At 56.1% G+C, this 14,917-nt stretch overlaps 1 protein-coding gene across 9 annotated transcripts in view; it reads right to left on the bottom strand.

The window, feature by feature from the left end:
* Nucleotides 1-5,730: 5,730 nt before the first annotated feature.
* Nucleotides 5,731-14,917, bottom strand: part of CACNA1E (calcium voltage-gated channel subunit alpha1 E) — a 129,650-nt gene continuing 120,463 nt past the window's right edge. For 4 of the 9 annotated variants that reach the window (XM_042033756.1, XM_042033753.1, XM_042033755.1 and 1 more), the window contains 9 exons: nt 14,053-14,158; nt 12,543-12,650; nt 11,948-12,048; nt 11,571-11,677; nt 10,858-10,966; nt 9,266-9,394; nt 7,647-7,827; nt 7,366-7,556; nt 5,731-6,453 (listed from right to left, as the gene is read on the bottom strand). In XM_042033756.1, coding sequence (XP_041889690.1) covers nt 5,914-6,453; nt 7,366-7,556; nt 7,647-7,827; nt 9,266-9,394; nt 10,858-10,966; nt 11,571-11,677; nt 11,948-12,048; nt 12,543-12,650; nt 14,053-14,158 — 1,572 coding nt within the window. In that variant the 3' untranslated portion in view covers nt 5,731-5,913. Of the gene's footprint in view, nt 6,454-7,365; nt 7,557-7,646; nt 7,828-9,265; nt 9,395-10,857; nt 10,967-11,570; nt 11,678-11,947; nt 12,049-12,542; nt 12,651-14,052; nt 14,221-14,917 lie in introns of those variants that run through there. The other 5 variants (XM_042033759.1, XM_042033762.1, XM_042033757.1 and 2 more) reach the window with 2 other exon arrangements.

Here is a 14,917-nt window from a genome sequence, read left to right as displayed (position 1 = left end):
ATAGGCCTTCATTTGGCTTTGCAGGAGGAAAGCGGGGCAGAGACAAAGAAATCCAGTATGATGAGGCTTCTTCCCAGGAAGGGTCGTTTCCCAGGAGGAAAAGCCAGGTTACAGGGTGATGATCTGCAGCTGTCCGAGAAAAGGACTGTTCATGTCCCCAAGGTACCTGGATGTAAGACAGGCCATGCACAGCGCTTGCTGCAATGCTGGTACCGGGGGCTGGGACGGCTCTGGGCAGCTCTGCTGGGACTGGGGGCTGGAAGGGTTCTGGAGCACACAGGGCAAGGTGAAGGGAGCACACACAGACCAGGTTTTTGGGCTCTGGTGGTCCTGTCCCCAGCGGCTCCTCAAGGAGGAGCAGCCCTGGCACTTCTGGCAGCCGCGCGCCAGCAGCATCTGTTTCTGGGGTACTTTTGTTCCCAATTTATCCCCTGTCTCCTGGAGCTATTATAAGCAGGTACAATCTGCATTGCCATTGTTATTCAGATGATGTACAGATAATTTTAACCTTTCTGTTCCATTTGTCAAGGGGCTTTTTTTAGCCTCTGTGCCTGCCAGGCAGAGCTCTGGCTCTCCAACAGTGAAGGCTCCCCATTTTGCAGCACCAGTTTCCCTTGCAAGGGTGAAACTCTGCCTCTGCATTTCTCTGGGTGTCTTCTTCATGGTCCCAGATATTTTAGGGGATTTGGGGAAATGTGGTCAAACACTCAAGTGGTTACATTCACCACTCATCCTGGTACGAGCATCCCAGGTGGGGTTCCATGGGATGTCCATCAGAGACCTGTATGCTCCAAAGGCTTTCAGAGCCTTGGAGCAGCTCATACTTAAGTCACTTCAAAGAATGTTGATGCAGCACTTCTGGCCCACACAGGAGGACATCCTCTCCTCAAACAGCTTCCAACACTACTGCAAAGCCCTCAGCAATGAAGGTGGCATCACCACCCTGCAGAGCCTTCCCCACAGTCAGGGCTGCAGATCACTTTTTTGGCTATAAAATGGGAACTTACTTCCCAGCCTGAAAAAATGCTGGGCTGTCACTGCATTCATCGCTTCAGGAAGTGCTCTCAAAGCTGGGCCATCTCCTGGAACTCTACACTTCCCACTGAAAACTTTTTATCACTTCATGAGCCAAAGAAGTGAAAACCAAATCTGTCAGCATTTGGGAAATAAAAGGAAATTTGCACAAAGTGAAGGGCAAGATAAAACCAGTTCCTACAGGTCATAACATTTGGGCTTAGTCCTTGGTGGCACCACACAGAGAGGAGCAGCAGCACGTGGGACACACAGAGTAAAGCTCAGCTCAAGGTGGTCCAGACAAGGTGACTGCCTTCATCCTTCCCTGAGCCTTTCTTGGCACAGCACTGGGAGAAGGGAGAGTGCTCTTGAAAAGCCATAAACCATTCCTGTCACCCGTGCTCAGCCTGGAGGCTACCACACGCTGCTGCCCCACCTCTGGCTGCTGGAGAACTTGTCATGCTTTAAACACTTCCACCGAAAAAGGAATGTAAGATGTGACTTCAGCATCTTTGCTTGACAACTCACCCACAAGCTTTGGGCCAGGCAACAGCATCTGCATCCACTTGACATCTCTTGGGTGCAGGTGTGAAGGGGTGGCCAAGCTGTTTGGATCCCCCACAGCCACGGATGCCAGCAGGGTTTCCAAGCTCAGTGTGCAGGCTGGTGCTCCCTTGCATTCCTTCAGTGAACCGTGATGCTCTTGGCTTCCCCTGGCTAGTTTGCTGCAATGCCACCATTAACAGCTCCTCAGGCTTCTGGCCCTGGCTCCCCCAGCTCCCCCAGACCCCAGTACCCCTCAGCCCCTGTATCTCGAAGCAGCCAGGTATGAGCCACAACAACCCCAGGATATCTGAAATACCCTCCCTGCCCCTCTCCTCCACAGCGCCCCACCCTGCCTGGGGGTGTGGAACACCCCATCCCACGTGATGGCACTGCCAGCACAGGCTGTGTGCCTCCCCCTCCCTGCCATGGGGACCTTTTGCAGGGGTCCATCACTATGCCCAGAGTCCTCGCAGCCCCACCAGCACGGAGGGGTGCCAATGAGACCAGGTCTGCAGCGGTTCTTTACAACAAGGTTTTATTTTTCTTTCCTTTTTGACAAAAAACATTGAGGAGTTGTACATTGTTGGTGGTCAGCTCGGTTCCCCGTTTGGGTCCAAACGAGCAGGTTATGTTACAACATCCCACCCAGAGCCTGGGGGATGAAGACAGAGCATCTCCCACCCACCCTCCCACAGTCCCAGGAGACACCAGCCCCGCACCTGGGGGGCTCTGCCATCCAAGGCCTCCTGGGGGGACAGGAGGATGGTGCTGGAACAGCCAGCCTGGAGGGGACAGTGGGGGTCTGTGTGCCAGGGCTGCCACACCTCCTCGCACACCCACTACGGCCCCCCCCAGGAGCTTTGCAGGGCTTTGAGTCCAGTCCCACCACCGAACTGGGAACCAGTTGCATGCTACTGGTGAACTCCTGCCTGAGCAGGGCATGTCCTAAGCAGGCAGAGGTTGAAATACATCCCCCCCCTTCCCATCCTGCCCCCCGTGGCCAGCAACCGCCGACGGCGAGCGCAGTGGCAGTCTTGGTGTACGGGAGGTTGAGGAAATGTCCAAAAATCCACAGAGGAGAGATTGTGCAGCAGCAAAGCCGAGTCCAGCGCCTTGAAAAGCAAGGCACAGGCTGCAATGGGGCCTTGGGGCTGGTTTGCTTCCCCCCTGGGCACAGTCCTTCCCGTGGTACTCCTGGGGGTTGTTTTTGGTTTCAGATGCGCTCTGTGGAGGTGCCGCCTCCTCCCCGCAGGTCCCTGCCTGTCCCCCCACCGCGGGAGCAGCACTGTGGCTGCTTCAGGGGAGACAGAAGCGGGGCATTTTTGGACCCTTCCCGGGTAAAAAGAGGGTCTGTTTTGTTTCACACAGTTTCTGTACGTTAGTTAAGCACAGGGCTGACATGCCAAAAAGCTCAGGTTCGGACACTGCAACCCCGTGCCAGCGCGGGTACGCCCCGGGGGCTGTGCCCCAGCCTGTGCCACCGCTGTGAAGCATCGCCAACACCGCTCGCCGGCCCCATGCCGGGGCTGAGGGAAGATAAGCGCCCAAAAAGCTCGAAATCCGCATGAAACATGCCCCCGTTTCGAGAGCATCGCTGCCTCCCTCCCACACGCCAGGCACAGACACAAAAAGCCGCCTCCGCCCCTCCCTGCGGGCTCTTACTCAGAGCCCGGCGCATTGTCAGACACCCTTCCGCATTTAGAAGGAGACGATACCGACACCTATATTTAGAGCAGGTACGGCATCACCTTCCCCGGCCCCCAGCACCACCACGTCCCTGGTCCCCGATCCCATGTGATCCCACGCTGCCCGTCAGACCCGGCTCTCCCAAATTCCGCCACAGGGAGCAACGATCCAGCAGCTACAGGGTGAAGCCACAAACTGCTCACAGATAGCTGGAAGGGAACAGGTGATGCCCGTGTCCCCAGCCAGCACCAGAGACCTTCCCCACAGCTGCACGGGACATAGTTTGTCCCCAAGAGCTGAGAGGGCGGATGGAGGATCTGAGCCAAAGCCATGGAGAGGGCTGCCTGTGGAATTTTTGGATCCCTGGGCAGGTGGAAGTGTCTGTTTGGGAAGCACAGGGTTAGCAGGGACAGAAGAGGTGCCACCCACCAGCAGGGACCATTGGAAGCAGGAGGAGCTTTGGGCCCTGTAAGTGGGTACACGGAGGGCACTTTGCCCATCAGAATGAGGGGGTTTGGTCCATGCACGAGCCCTGGAGCAGGAAGCCTTCGGAGCCAGTGGGATTTGCTTCTCACAAAGCAGAGCTCCTTCAGAGGAGCTCACAAAGCGATCAGGGCAGGGGCTGATCTGCACATGCAGGAGCCGGGCAGTTTGTGCCCATAGCATCTTTCGGTGAAAGAAGACATGAGCTATCCAGGACCAAAGCAAAGCCTGGCCAGAGCTGCTGCTCAGCTGGACAACAGCCCCAAGGACCCAGACCACAACAACCTGGAGCAAAGCAAAGCCATGGGCAGGAGGAAGGGCAGGATGAGGGCTGTGCTGCCTTTCCCTGCCCATCCCAATGTCCCATCTCCACACATGACCACGGCTGATCCAAACGCACCGACCATACCCCAGCCCACAGAGCAAGCCGTTCCCTGAGGCTCCAACAGCACTGCACCCTCCAGCTCCCCAGGACCATGCTCAGGCTGACGACAGACACAACTCATAGCAGAAACACACCACTAATCACGAGGGTGAGCCACCTGGCACCACAGGCCACCAGCAGCATTTCCCAGGCTGGCAGGCACAGCACTGCACCCACAGCATGTATCATTAAGAGCTGACAGCACATAATTACCAGATTAATTAATGACCAGTGCTGGAAGGGGGCCCTGTTCTGCATTTTCAGTGTTTGCAGGAAGGCTGAGCCTCCCTGCTCATCCCCCGGACAATGCTCCTTCCCCAAGGCCCCCCAGCTCTCAGACACCCACCTGCTCCCACACCGGTGCCATGGGGTTTGCACACCCAGTCCCCCATGGCAGTCCTTCTCCAAAGGATGCCAGCAGGGTGCCTGTGAGAGGCAGTGCCCCTGGGAGAGGGCACAGGCCATGGCTGCAGGGAAAACTGAGGCAGGGGTGGTGTCAAAGCCAGACTCCTCTGCCAGGAGGACAGATCTTAAGGTACCTCATGCACACACAACATCTTCGCTCCCTTGCGGACATGGATATCTTCTTTTCCTGGGAACACACAGCAAAGAGGCCTCTGAGAGGTTTGCCATCACCCCCTTGGCACTGCTAGTGCCAAGTGAGCCGTACTCCCAGGGACAGCCCTGTCCTCATCCCTTGGGCATCCCACTCCCACAGGCACTGCCAGCAGCTGAGCTCCCAAGGCAGTCCTCGCCACAGCCATCTCTAACAGAGAAAATGCAATTCCCACTGCTGGAAACACCTGGGAGAGGGAGCAAGGTGACATTCCTAATGCTCTGCTACAGCAACGGGTGCACAGCAGCCCCCCGGGGAGGCTTGATCCTGCCCCCACCAAAGTGGGTGCAGGCAGCAGGAGTCCCAGGGGGCTCCCCAGCATTGTCAGATGATTAGAACAAATCTATGTATGTGTATATCTTTATATATACAGCATATAAATATATATACACACACACCCCGTATATACACACACAGGCACACCTAAAGTTCTCCGTATATAAATAAATATATGTCGGTGGGAGACAGGATACATTCGGCAGCACTGAGCCCCCCAACCCCAGTACAAACCAGTTTTCCCCCCTCTGGCAGGCAGAGCTGCTCTGGTCTGTCTGGGTGCATCCCAACCCCTCATCCCCTGCACCCCGCCGTCACATCTTGCCCCTTTTCCAGGCAGGATGAGACCCTGAGGGAGGGTAATTCAAAGCCACAGCAGCAACAAGTCCAAGCAACAGAGCAAAGGGGGCCCCTTGCATCCCTTTGCTGGGACTCTCCGGCCATAGGAAGCAAAAAACCATTGGGATGAGCTTTCCCGGGGGTCCGTCTTGGGGCAGGGAGAGGTGCTGCGGCCGGGGGGGGGGTGCTCTCCCTTGTCCCCCAGCACGCAAGCTCGGCCGGGCTGCTCTGCCGCCCATCAAATGCTTCTCTGTGCAGAAAAAAAAAGTGATAGTAATAAATGAAAGTCGACAGATTTTAATTTTTTTTTTGCACAAAGACCTTTTTTTCGTTTCTTTTCTTTTTTCTGTTTTTTTTTTTTCTTTTCCTTTCCCCTCCATTCCGGTCGGTTTGGATTTTTTTCTTTTTTCTCCTTTTCCCCTGCGTTTGCTTTTGGTTGAGTTTCATTCCCAGGCGTGGCGAAGAGCATGCATTGGAGAGGGGCAGGGCGGGGGGCAGCCGAGGTGGGGTCGGGTCGGGGGGGCAGCTTCTAGCACTTGTCGTCTTCCTCGGTGTCGCTGAGCACGTCGATGCTGGCCCCGCACATGACGCCCTGCGCTGCCCCTCGCCGCCGCCGCCGGTAGTGCCCATTGGGCATCTGCCAGCTGTGCCGCAGCGGCGGCGCCGAGCCGATGGTGTTGGAGCGGCCGAGGCTGGTGGCCACGGCCGCCTCGAAGGTGAGCGTCTCCTCCTCACCGCAGTCTGAGGCGTGCGAGTCGTCGTGCAGCGCCAGGTAGGGCTCCGAGATGTAGCGCTGCGGGGTGGACTGCCGGCTCTGCTTCCCCGCCGGGGAGCTGGAAGACTCGGCCGGGCCGGCCGTGTTGGGATCCAGGGTGGAGGAGAGGAGCGGCGAGCCCCCCTCGCTCTCGTCGGCGGGCGGAGAGGTGTCCCCGGCGTGCCGCAGCATGGAGGCGTAGGACAGGAGGGGGCGCGGCTTGGGGGGCACCGGCGGCAGCTGGCGGCGGCCTCGCCGGGGCGTGCTGGTGTCCGAGATGGAGGGGATGGAGCTTTCGCTCAGGGAGCCCATGCCCTGCAACGCATCGGGACACGCTGTGCAGGGGCAACAGGCAGCACCACACCACACACCCGCCCTCCCCACCCTGGGCTCCCCGTAGAATCCTCCCTCCTGAATGGAGGATTCTGCCCCATCCCTGCCTCGGGGTCTGCCCCAGGGAACAGGACGATGCCTGCTGAGGGCAGAGCTCATCGTGGTCTGCAGCTTCCTCACAAAGGGAAGCTGAGGGGCAGGCACTGATCTCTGCGGTGACCAGTGACAGGACCCAAGGGAACAGCATGAAGCTGTGTCAGGGGAGCTTTAGGTTGGATATTAGGAAAAGGCTCTTCACTCAGATGGTGGTCAGGCATTGGAAAAGGCTCCCCAGGGAAGTGGTCACAGCACCAGCCTGACAGAGCTCAAGAAGCATTCAGACAATGCTCTCAGGCATACGGTGGGATTCTTGGGGCTGTCCTGTTCAGGGCCAAGAGTTGGACTTCGATGATCCCTGTGCTCTGTTCCAACTCAGGATATTCTATGATTCCATGCTTTTGGTGGTCAAAAGCAAAAAGCACCCCCAAACCTGCTGAAGGAAGAGCTGATAGCTCGCCAGCTGCTGCTCTCCGTGGGTGACATCTCCATGGGTGGCTTCAAGCCCACTCAAGGTTTGAGTGGCACTTCCAGGTGTTGCTGGGACACCTTGACCTTGGCAGGGAGTGGATGCCGTAGTGGCAAGAGGATCAGCATTAGATCCACCCCTGTCCCCAAATGCTCTGCAGGGTGCCCGAGCAGCCCCAACGTGGGCAGCTCACAGGGGGACACAGACATGCCACAAGCAAGAGATGAGACAGTTCAGAGCTCCCAGAATTGGGGCTTATCTTCCTGGTTTTGGCAAGGAGCTTTTTCTGTGTTTCCCTTTGTGCTTAGGAAGGGGTCTCTGTCACCTACCTGCCTGCTGGGTGTCTGTGACCTGCCCTCGCTGGGTGACCGGGACTCGCGCCGCCGCTCCGGTGACTCCTCGTGTGCCTGGGGACTCCTCTCCTCAGAGTTGCAGCGGGAGATGTCAGGGGACAGCAGGTGCTTGCGCTCTTTGGATCGGCCCCGCTCCCTGCCCGAGCGGTGCCCCTCGGACCGGTGGCCTGAAAGACACCCACGTCAGTCCCCACCAAACCCTCTGCAGCATCAGGGAATGCTCAGCTGGAGGGTTTTTTGGGGATTTTTGGGCTCACCCGAGTCAGCATTGAGGCGCCGGGCGGACAGCTGGAGCGAGGAGTGGTAGCTGCGCCGGCGGGACTTGTAGGTGTTCTCGCTGCTGCGCTCCATGGAGAACTCATCCAGCCAGGAGCTGTTGGGCCGCTTGTCCCGGATGGTGGAGAACGATCTCCGCATGGAGCTGGTGTCTGTCACCACCTGCAAGCAACCCCGGCCAGCCGGGGACAGCATTAGCACCAGGCAGGGCTGGAGGCCTCAGCAGTCAAGAACGACCAGTTCACCCCCACCACGGGGATCACCACCCTGTGGGATGGGGAGATATGGGGTGGGGGGCAGCCAGCCCAAGAACAGCCCCCCCCAGATAATCTCTGCACAAATCAGGGGTGGGAGGAAAGCGGGGTTTAGCCTTGGTGCTTGTGGGCTCCCCTTCCCCGGCCGGCTGGAGCTGTGCTGTGCAAGCAAAGCCAGGCGCTGGGGGGAGAGCAGCAGCACCTCCCCCTGTGTGTGGGGTCATGGAGGGTACCAGACCATTGCCCCCAAGGTTGCTTCCCCAGCATCCCTCCCCGCCTGGAAAACAGGGTCAAGAGGAGCAATCACTGTAAAGATTACTGACAGAGAGGGATCCTCCAGTGCCCCTCACTCTGTGTTCATTTTTCCAGCTGCCACCACTTTTCCACACGCCTCCCTACTCTTCCTTTATTCCCACATCCCCATCCCTTTCCCTTGCACTCATTCCCTATCTCCCCGCTCACGCCGTTGCTTTATCTTCCCTTTCCTTTTCCTTCTCCCTCGCATGCTTCTCCTTCCTACTCTCTCCCCTCATTCCAGCCTGTGTTTTCACATATTACGGGGAAAACATCACCTCCTCCCATACTTCCTTTGCTTTATTCTAGCAGCTCTTTGCTGCTGCAGCCTCAGGCTGTTCTCCATCTCCTCTGACCTTTCCTGCTCCCATCCCCTCCTTCTGGTCATCTCCTTTGCTGCTGAATGGCCAAGAAAGCCCATGAGACAAAGGCTCCCTTTTTCTTCACACCCCCGCAAAGTGCCACACTAGGACTTGGTGCCTGCACCAGCACCTCTGTGAGAAAGCAGACCCAGAGACTTCACAGCAACACCAAACCCCAAAAAACATCTGTGTCTTGGTGGAGGCTGAGCACGGGACAGAACAACAGAAAAACTAGGCAGACAGATGAGGAGGTGAGATGCGGCCTGGGTTCCCCTGGACAGACAGAGAAGTGCATGTGTTGGGACAATGGGAAAGGACAGAGGCATTTAATCACCTGTGGTCATCTGACAGCTGAGCTGGGGCTCCTCAAACCTCAGCCAGTGCCCAGGGCTGGAGGAAAGGAGGGGGCATCCCACCATGGGGGGAACCTGCTGCCTCCATGGTCCTGCTCCACACCATGGACCTCCCCTGTGAGCCAGGAGATGGATCCCCCAGGCTGCTCCCTGTTGCCAGTGTTCCCCTTTTAGGGGAACAGCAGCTCTCCTACTTGTGCAGCACCCCAAAGATGGGGAGAAGCTCCAATATCGGGATGCTGGGGATGCCACAGGGCTCAGCAAAGGGAGAATCCCCATTGTTACCTGGCAGGCTTTGATCAGACCCAGCACCTGTGGGGGCTTTGCTTGGTTTTACCTGGGGATCCACAGTGAGACGAGGCATGGAGGAGGCCCTCCCAGAGACAGCATGGTCCTGAGTGTCCACGGGAAGGTAGCTGCCACGGTTAGAGGGCTGCACTCTTTGAAACTCCCTAACCTCTGGCTCCTGGAAATAAACACACAGCCAAGCTCTTGGGATGGGCTTGGAACAGGGCAGCATGCTGCTTCGGCCCTCTTGGCAGGGGACAGCCCTGCTTGCTCAGCCAGGGGCAGAGTTTAAGTTGGCCAAAAACAGGTGGTAAAACACTGGCACAGGTTGCCCAGAGAGGTGGTGGATGCTCCCTCCCTGGAAGTGTTCAAGGCCAGGTGGGATGGGGCTCTGAGCAACCTGAGCTAGTTGAAGATGTTCCTGCTCATGGCAGGAGGGTTGGAACTAGATGAGCTTTAAAAGGTCCCATCCAACCCAAACTATTCAATGATTCTGTAAAAAACAGAGTCTAAGCCATTAGAATTCGTCACATTGCCATTGAAAAATACTCTTCAGTTCACAGTCCCCAGGGGAGCCCTGATGTGGTGCTTCAGACTTGCCTGATGGGCAGCTGCCCTTGCACCTCTAACAGCAACAGTGGAAACCCTGCCTGGGTCTGGGGACACCCTGCTTGCCCAGGGTTTAGCTCCTTCTTTTGCCAGGAGGGGACAAACGGATGGGATTTTGTCTCTGACCCTGCTTCAAAAGCTTCCTGGCCACATCCCTGTTAAAAGAGCACATGCTGCCAACACGGCTTATGTGCTTTGGTTAATTCCCAGTTTCGGGGACTCCGTGGATGTTCATGTTCACTCATGGTGTTGAGGAGATGGGCACGGAGTGACCCTGGAGGTCACTAGAAGGTGACTTTATGGGGGAGGGGGGAGTCTGATCTGCCACCTGCCCATGTGGCTGGGGTGGCCGAGGCAGGAGATGCGTGCCTGTGTCATACACAGGTGACACAGAGCTACAGACCCTGGGGACACGGACCGGGCTGGAGACGCACAGTGGTACAACACTGCGTCGGGTGGTGCAGGAACGCACACACAGACATGGAGATATATAGAGAGATGTGTGATATATATAGATATGTGATATATATAAATATGTAATATATATATATATATACACACACAGACAGACACGCCAGCATGTGTGTAAGGCCAGAGAGGGCTGCTCCTGCTGGAGACAGTTTAACAGCTTGGCTGGGGACTGGGGACACCACCACTGACAACAAAATGGACACGAATCCAAAAACATCAGATACCATCACTCAGCACGGGGTAACCCACTGAAATGAGTGCTCAGTGGAAAAAAAAGCCTGTGGAGAGAAGGATATTTTACTGCAGGACATTGGTCATGGTTCTCGCCCCAAAAGCACTTGTGCTGCCTGGCCCCATGGACCAGGGCAGGTCCAGGGAGGGCTTTGTCCCCAGTGCCAGAGGCGAGGGGCAGAGCCCCAGCTGGAGGACATCAGGGACACCTGTCCCCTGTTTTGGATGCGTGCATGACCCAGCAGCTGCCATCCCTGTGCTGTGCTCACTTCTCACACCTCCCCGTGCCCACCAGTGCTGGGACTGCAGAGGAGCAGTGCATGACTTTACCAGAGACTGGTGCTCCTGGAACTGCTCGTGAGCCGGATCCATGCACGCCAGCTGGAAGATCTCCTGTGGTGAGAGTGGGCTCAGCGAGGGGAACCCACCTCGGCTGCTCCTGCAAACACAGCCCAGCTTTAGGGAGGCCACAGGTTGGGTGCTGCCATCGCTGGGATCACCCCTCCAGCAGCTTAGAGCTGGGGAGCCCCATGCCTGCCCCCCAGGTTGTTGAGACCCCACGTTTGAGACAAACATCATGGTCCCTGCAGAGCTGAAGTGGTGCCCAGGCACGAGAGGACACCAGTGCCCCGAGTCTCGCAGCAGCATTGGGACATCCCAAGAGTAGTGACAGAAACCCCTATCACCTCAATCCCACCAGCCAGGGTGCTGGAATCCCCCACTGACCCTGCACCACCCACTGCCCAACAGCTCCTGGGCTTCAGCTTCACCCCAGACCCTCCTAGGTGAGAGTGCCAGGATGATCCTGCGGGAGGAGTATCCACAGACCCCCAGTCATCCCCCTTTGCCACCTCTGCTCCTGCTGGTGATGCTGACACACACCAGGTACCTGGAATCCTGCAAAAACTTTGTTCTGGGAGAATTTTCCCCGCTCCCAGCAGCAATTTAACCCTCGCTGCAGCCCAGTGCCAGCTCCAAGAAAGAAACAAGAGCTATCACAAGAAAAGTGACAGGACCGCCCCTCTTCTCCAGGCAGTACTCACAGGCCCGAGAGGGTGTCCTGCTGGAGGTACGGCAGAGCCTTGGCATTGGAGATGATTTCCTGTGGCAGAGAGGACGGCTCCATGCGCTGGAACATGGGGGCGTTTTTCTGCATTGGAGAAAGGAAGAAACTGAGCCTGCAGGAAATGTGGATGAACATCCAGTGCTTCACCAACCAAGCTCCCACCACTCAGAAAGAGGACACCGTGCTCATGTTCCCTGTCAGGGACTGAGGACGAACACAGACATGCCTTGTAGCCCCCAAAGGCCAACCTGCACCATCATTTTCATCCCAGGTGGCTGCACATTTGGGTTGGGAGGTGATGGGAAGCAGTGAGGATGATCTGAACATCCCTGTCCTGCCTTTGCTGAGCCTCACCTGCTCCTCCAGCTGCTGCCGCTGCTTCTTTGCCTTGCTCTGCTTGTAGTAATCCATGATCATCATGGCTGCATATATTTTCCCAACAGTCAGGTCAGAGTCTGGGAGCGTGAGAGGGAACAAAGTGGGGTCACTTGTGTTATAAGAGAAGACACCAACATGAAGCTTGGGAAGAGCCCTGCTGTGGGATACCCTGGTGACCCTCAGACTCTTCCCACCATTCCAAAAGAGAGAGTGCTGAGCACCCAGACACTCCCCATGGAGATAAAATAGGTGAAGATGGCTTGAAATCATCATCCTAAGCCACCAAGGCACATGTCCTCATCACATTATCAGCTGTGCTCAGCCTCCCTCCCCGCTATGCTCCAGAGAGGATTTACAGGAGACTGTGGCTTTGGCAGGAGTAGATTCCTGAAAACTGGGTGATTTTCCAGCGAGTTCCCAAGCAGCCAAGCAGAACAAGGCAGAACAAACCCTTTCCCCACTTCTCCCTGAGCTGGGGATGGGTCTGGCCAGTCCCCACCTCCCTTTCGGAAGAAGTTGCTGTGGGGATGAGGGGAATTTGAAAGCAATGACAGCCCCCCCAGAGACTCACTTTTTGGCATGGGTACCAACAGGTCAAGCATCTTCTGGGACAGGTGAGGCCAAATGGTCAGGATCTCCTTTTGAAGCTCGGAGTCCAACTGCTGCCAATCTGCACCACCTTCAACAGCAGGGGGCAAAAATGGCCCACACATATCAAGCCCTGGCACCAGGACCCAACCAATCCCTCTTTCCCATCCTGAAGTGAGGTTCACAAGCAGTATCCATCTCTCTGGGCTGGGAGGGCCATCTTGCATCAGCGAGCCTGGTCTTCTGCTCCCACAGGGAAACTTTCCTACCATCCCTTCCATATGTGCCTCCATCTCCCCATCCCCTGCCCTCCCACTCAAAGCTGCCACCTTCAAGCTTGCCTTGGGTCCGTCTCTGCAGCTCCAATCCTACTCCAGCCCACACACACCTGCTGCTGCCCCACTTTCTTTTTGCTGGTGAGCAGATCAGGTGCTGGTGGAAGAGCAGCTCCACTTGGTAAATCCTGAGACACTTGGAGAGGCTGTGCATGGAGAGCAGAGCTCTCTGGCCAGGGGTTTGCTGAGTTTAGGAAGCCCCAGGTTTGTCAGAAGCTGTCAACATGCCCCAACAGAGTCACCCCAAGCCCAGGGAAATTTGGGTGAGCTGTGGGAGACCCAGGTTCAAATCTCTGCTTTGTCTAGAGGAGCCTGAACCCATCATTGTCTGAGCACTGGCCTTTGGCTGATGTCTTGCCCTGGGCTGGGTTTTCTTCCAATAGCGGAGCTGTTCCCAGGGGATGTTTTATTGAAAATGCCATGTTTCTGCAGGAAGTTTTTGGTCTGATGAATCACAGCCCTTCCAGCAACAACAGCAAAGCAGGTTTTCCTGATCTGAACATTTTATCTTCCCTGAGAGAGAGGTTTCTTTTCCCCACAGCCTAAGGAAGCCAAGCACACATTTTCCATCCTTGGTTTGGCTTTGTACATGGGGAGGAAGGGGAATTCTCTCTCTCCTCCTTTACACAGTGGACATCAAGCTGTTTCTTTTCTCTAGAAACAGCTTCTAGTGAAGAAGCTGTTTCTACCTCTTCCCTAAAGAAATAGATTTTTTTTTAACAGAAAGTGGCAGAAATTTGCCTGTTCAAGGTAATTCCTCCCCTCCACGTGCATCCAGGCTCTGGGCAGCCAATCCCAAATTGGCTGTGAGGTCCTCAGCCTGGCCAAAGAGAAGGAGGCTTTTTGCAAGGTGATAGGGCAAGGAAGAAGGATTTTAAACTGAGTGAGGGTAGATTGAGATTGGATGTTAGGAGGAAATTCAGAAGGTGGTGAGGCCCTGGCACAGGCTGCCCAGAGAAGCTGTGGATGCCCCATCCCTGGAAGTGTTCAAGGCCAGCTTGGATGGGTGGTGGAAGGTGTTCCTGCCCATGGCAGGGGGGGGGAACAAGATGATCTTTAAGGCTTTTTCCAACACAAACCATTCTGGGATTCTACGAAAGGACGATGGTCACTCTTGCAACCCTGCTGGCTCTGTCCCCTCTCTGTGGCAGCCCTTACCTTTGGCAATTTTGATGTCCAAGGCCGTGCGGATCAGCGCCATGAGGGTAGAGGTGAAGTGGACTGTCATGTCCTCGGCCACGGGCATGTTCATCAGCACCAGTCTCTGCGCAAGAGAGAGAAGAAAACAGCGGACGGAAAACAATATCGAAAAACACATCGACCAGGCTGGAGGAAAAGAAATTAAACATTAAACAAAAGGGAAAAAAAATAATAAAAATTAAAAAAAAAAAATAAAAAGCAACAAAGAGTGTCAAAACAGCACAGCCAAAAAAGAAGGGCAAGGATCACCCCACCGCCCCCCCCCCTCCCCGGCTCCTTCCACCCCAGGACACCGGCTCACTGCCTTCCAGGACTCCTCCTGCACCCCAGGAACGGCCCCTGAGCCCCGCTCCCCACAGCACCGGGGCTGCCACAGCACCCCCTGGCACTTTTGGGAAGACACACCTGATCCATCAGGGATGCGGGCATGTGGGATGTGTGGGAAGGGGCTCAGGTTTCCATTCCCGGGTGGTTTGGCTTTCCAGCTCTCAACCCTTCCCACCTGGGGCAGGGGAGAGGAGGGTCCCTAACCTTCAGGGACTTCAGATTGGCTGGATTCCTCTAGCATGCTACATCCTGGCGCTCCCTTTTTGCGTCTTTCAGAGATGAAGTTTGCCAGCACATGCAGGGGGTCCAAATTATCCATGGGTGGGGAAGGGAAAGGAAGGGAAGGGGAGGGTGGAAAAAGTGCAGGAGGAAAGAGAAAAGGGCAACCAAGGCAGGTTAGATACGCCATGCTCCTTCCCCACCCTGGGCAGGCGGGGTGCAAACTGAAGTGACCAGATCCACTTTCCAGAGAGTATATTTTGCTTTGTGAATACCT

This window comes from Corvus kubaryi, unplaced genomic scaffold (assembly GCF_017639235.1).
Source record: "Corvus kubaryi isolate FWS band 111438036 unplaced genomic scaffold, C.kubaryi_AGA036_p1.0 37361, whole genome shotgun sequence".
Taxonomy (NCBI): domain Eukaryota; kingdom Metazoa; phylum Chordata; class Aves; order Passeriformes; family Corvidae; genus Corvus; species Corvus kubaryi.
Note: the sequence above shows the minus strand (reverse complement) of the source record. Positions and strands in the feature narration are given on the sequence as shown.